This window comes from Pipistrellus kuhlii, unplaced genomic scaffold (assembly GCF_014108245.1).
Source record: "Pipistrellus kuhlii isolate mPipKuh1 unplaced genomic scaffold, mPipKuh1.p scaffold_m20_p_1, whole genome shotgun sequence".
Taxonomy (NCBI): domain Eukaryota; kingdom Metazoa; phylum Chordata; class Mammalia; order Chiroptera; family Vespertilionidae; genus Pipistrellus; species Pipistrellus kuhlii.
In genome coordinates, this window is record NW_023425404.1 from 76,130,492 (window position 1) to 76,133,181 (window position 2,690).

The 2,690-nt window shown below is 61.2% G+C and overlaps 1 protein-coding gene across 1 annotated transcript; it reads right to left on the reverse strand.

Annotated features, from left to right (window-relative positions):
• Window positions 1-352: 352 nt before the first annotated feature.
• CLEC14A (C-type lectin domain containing 14A) lies at window positions 353-2,301 on the reverse strand. The gene has a single exon (XM_036452396.2). It carries the CDS (start codon window positions 2,190-2,192, stop codon window positions 780-782), a length of 1,413 nt encoding a protein of 470 aa, XP_036308289.1. The 5' UTR covers window positions 2,193-2,301; the 3' UTR covers window positions 353-779.
• Window positions 2,302-2,690: the final 389 nt, after the last annotated feature.

Consider the following 2,690-nt stretch of genomic DNA (forward strand, 5'->3'; position numbering starts at 1 on the left):
CATGTTCCTCAGCGGCTCTTCCCAAATAAATACTCCTCCAGGAAATAAATGACATTTGAGTCTGGGTTATCAAAAATCCTTTATTTATTTATTTATTTATTTATTTATTTATTTATTTATTTTTGCCTGGGATTTTTAAATCAATATGTTCCCAGTCTGAACATTGTTTTTCTTTCCATCATGGTAAAAAATAAATGTAAAATATTGTATTGTTTTCTATATGCTTTCAATATCTTTTTAAAAAATACATTTATTGATTTTTTTTTTACAGAGAGGAAGGGAGAGGGATAGAGAGTTAGAAACATCCATCAGCTGCCTCCTGCACACCCCCTATTGGGGATGTGCCCGCCATCAAGGTACATGCCCTTGACAGGAATTGAACCCGGGACTCTTGAGTCCGTAGGCTAACATTCTACCCACTGAACCAAAGGTCACTATCTTAAAAAGTTCAGTCACTTCTTCAAATCCGCAAGAAAGGCACTCTCTCAGGTAACAGCCGGGGCTCAGTACCCGCTAAGGCACTCCCACCTCTTCCCTATCAGAAGAGGAGCTTCCAGTTCAGCTGTAGCTCCTGCGTGGAGCAGAGGGAGTTTAGGGGAAGGGAACTTCAGGAATCCTCAGTTCCATAGATAAGCCCTCTTCTCCGTTCCATTTTTCACTGAGAGTGAAAAACTGCTCACAACGAGTGCTCACTCACTGTCCCCTTTCACTATGTGACTTCGGAGTCCAAAGAGGACCCATCAGTGAGGCGCCATCTGCTCTGTTTTGCAGCCTGGACTTCACCCCGTTGCACAGTTTGCGGAACTGGAGCTCAGAGCAGTAGCCTGCGCACCACTCTCCACCGCAGGAGCGGCCAAAGGCCCTTTTCCTGGCCTAGAGGAAGGGCTTTTGTGAAAGCAGAGTTTGAAAAGCCCCAGCACTGTCATGGTCAAGATCACCAGCACTACCACTGCTATGCTCACAAGTATGAAGACCACGGTGGAGGAGGAGTCCAAACCACGGGGACTGGCAGAGGACAACGTGGAATTAGACGTGGGAATCACGCTTCCTGAAGAAGTGACGGTGGCCTCTGAGTTGGCTTGAGGGGACATCCGAAGGGTGGGCAGCGTGCTCTTTGCTGCCCACCCAGGGATCTCAGAAATGAATGTGACTGAACTGCCTTGTCCAGGGACCTGGGGCATCTCTCCTGGGTTGTCAGGGACCCTGGGTGACCATGTTCTCCTCGGCGTGGGGCTGGCTGCGGTGGCCAGCGGGGGCCTGGTGGGCACCATGGTTGCCCCCGGGTCCGGCTGTCCTTCTCCGTAGGTTACACAGGAGCGTCCGTCTCTCCCCAGCACGAAGCCCGCAGCACACTCGCAGACAAAGCCTTCCAAGTCGTCCAGGCAGTCAGAGAGCTCGGCGCATCTGCCTGCGCGGAGGTACCGCCCGGGGCAGGGACAGAGCGCAGCCCCGGGGGGCATCCCGTCCCAGCGAGCGCCGGCCCCGTCCACGATGCAGGTGGCCGTGGCCGCGGCGGGTGGCCGCCCGGGGCAGCGCGCACTCACCTCGGTGCCGGGCGGGCTGAAGGCCAGCGCCGCGCTGTGCAGCTGGAAGGGCGCGCGGAAGCTCAGGGCGGAGGCGGCGCCGGGGCGCGGCGCGGGGCACAGGCCCTCGAAGCGGTACTTGCACAGGTAGCCGTGGGCGCGCAGGTGGCAGCGCAGCTCCCTCCAGCCCGCGGGCTCCGCGCCCTCGGCGGCCTGCAGCGCCGCGCAGGCCCGCACCACGCAGGAGCGCTGCGGCTCCAGCACCCACGGCAGCGTCTCGTTTTCCAGCCCGTCCACGTCCACATCGTCGACGTCGGGGCTCACCCAGGAGAAACCCCGCAGCGGCTCGCCCTCCAGGGTGCACTCGGACGGCCTGCGCTCCAGCGCCACCCAGAACAGAAGGTCCTTGGAGCCGCCTCCAGGCCCCGGGCCCGCGCGCAGGAGGGCCAGCACCTCGCGGAGCTCCGCGCCCCCGCGCACCGTGCTGAGCGCCCCGCCGCGCAGGCTGCAGGCCTCCTGGGCCGCCGGCCGCTTGATGCCGGCGTGGTGCAGGCTGTAGCAGGCCCCCGCGGCGGAGCAGCCCGCGCGGTCGGCGGTGGGGTGCTCGCCACGGCCGGGCCGGGTCCAGAGCGCCTGCCAGAGGAGGCACAGCGTGAGCGCCGGCCTCATCCTGGAGGCCCCGCGCGCAGCTGCTCCCCACTGGGCTCCGTCCCGCCCGAGGGCTCCGAGGTGTCCCTAAGCGCGGTCACCGCCCTCCACAGCGGGCTCTACCCTTCCTTCCCCCGCCCGCCCGCCCCCACTCCCACCCCCAGCCCCACCCCCAACCTCCAAGAACCCCCACCAGGGTCCTGGCAGCAAACAGGCTTCCCTTAGGCCGAGACAGGAAATGTGCCGGGAGCTCTGCCAGCGCCGGTGCAGCCCTGATTTATGCTGGGGTCAGGCACACAGCTGGCGCGGGGCGCAGGGAACGCAGTCCACCAGGAGGTCAAACACCCTGCTAAGAGCAAGAAGGGAAGAAACCCGATGCTTGGGCGGGGGCCTGGGGGGGAGGTACGGGAATGGTAGTGGAGCGGGGGGGGGGGGGGGGGGGGGGGAGAGTTTAGGGAGTTTTAGAACCTTAAATCCCCAAACACTTTGGTGAACATGGACAGGAAGGGCTGGAGAAGA

Excerpts from the sequence above, each read along its gene's own strand:
- CLEC14A (XM_036452396.2), bottom strand. The coding sequence starts at position 2,192 with ATGAGGCCGGCGCTCACGCTGTGCCTCCTCTGGCAGGCGCTCTGGACC.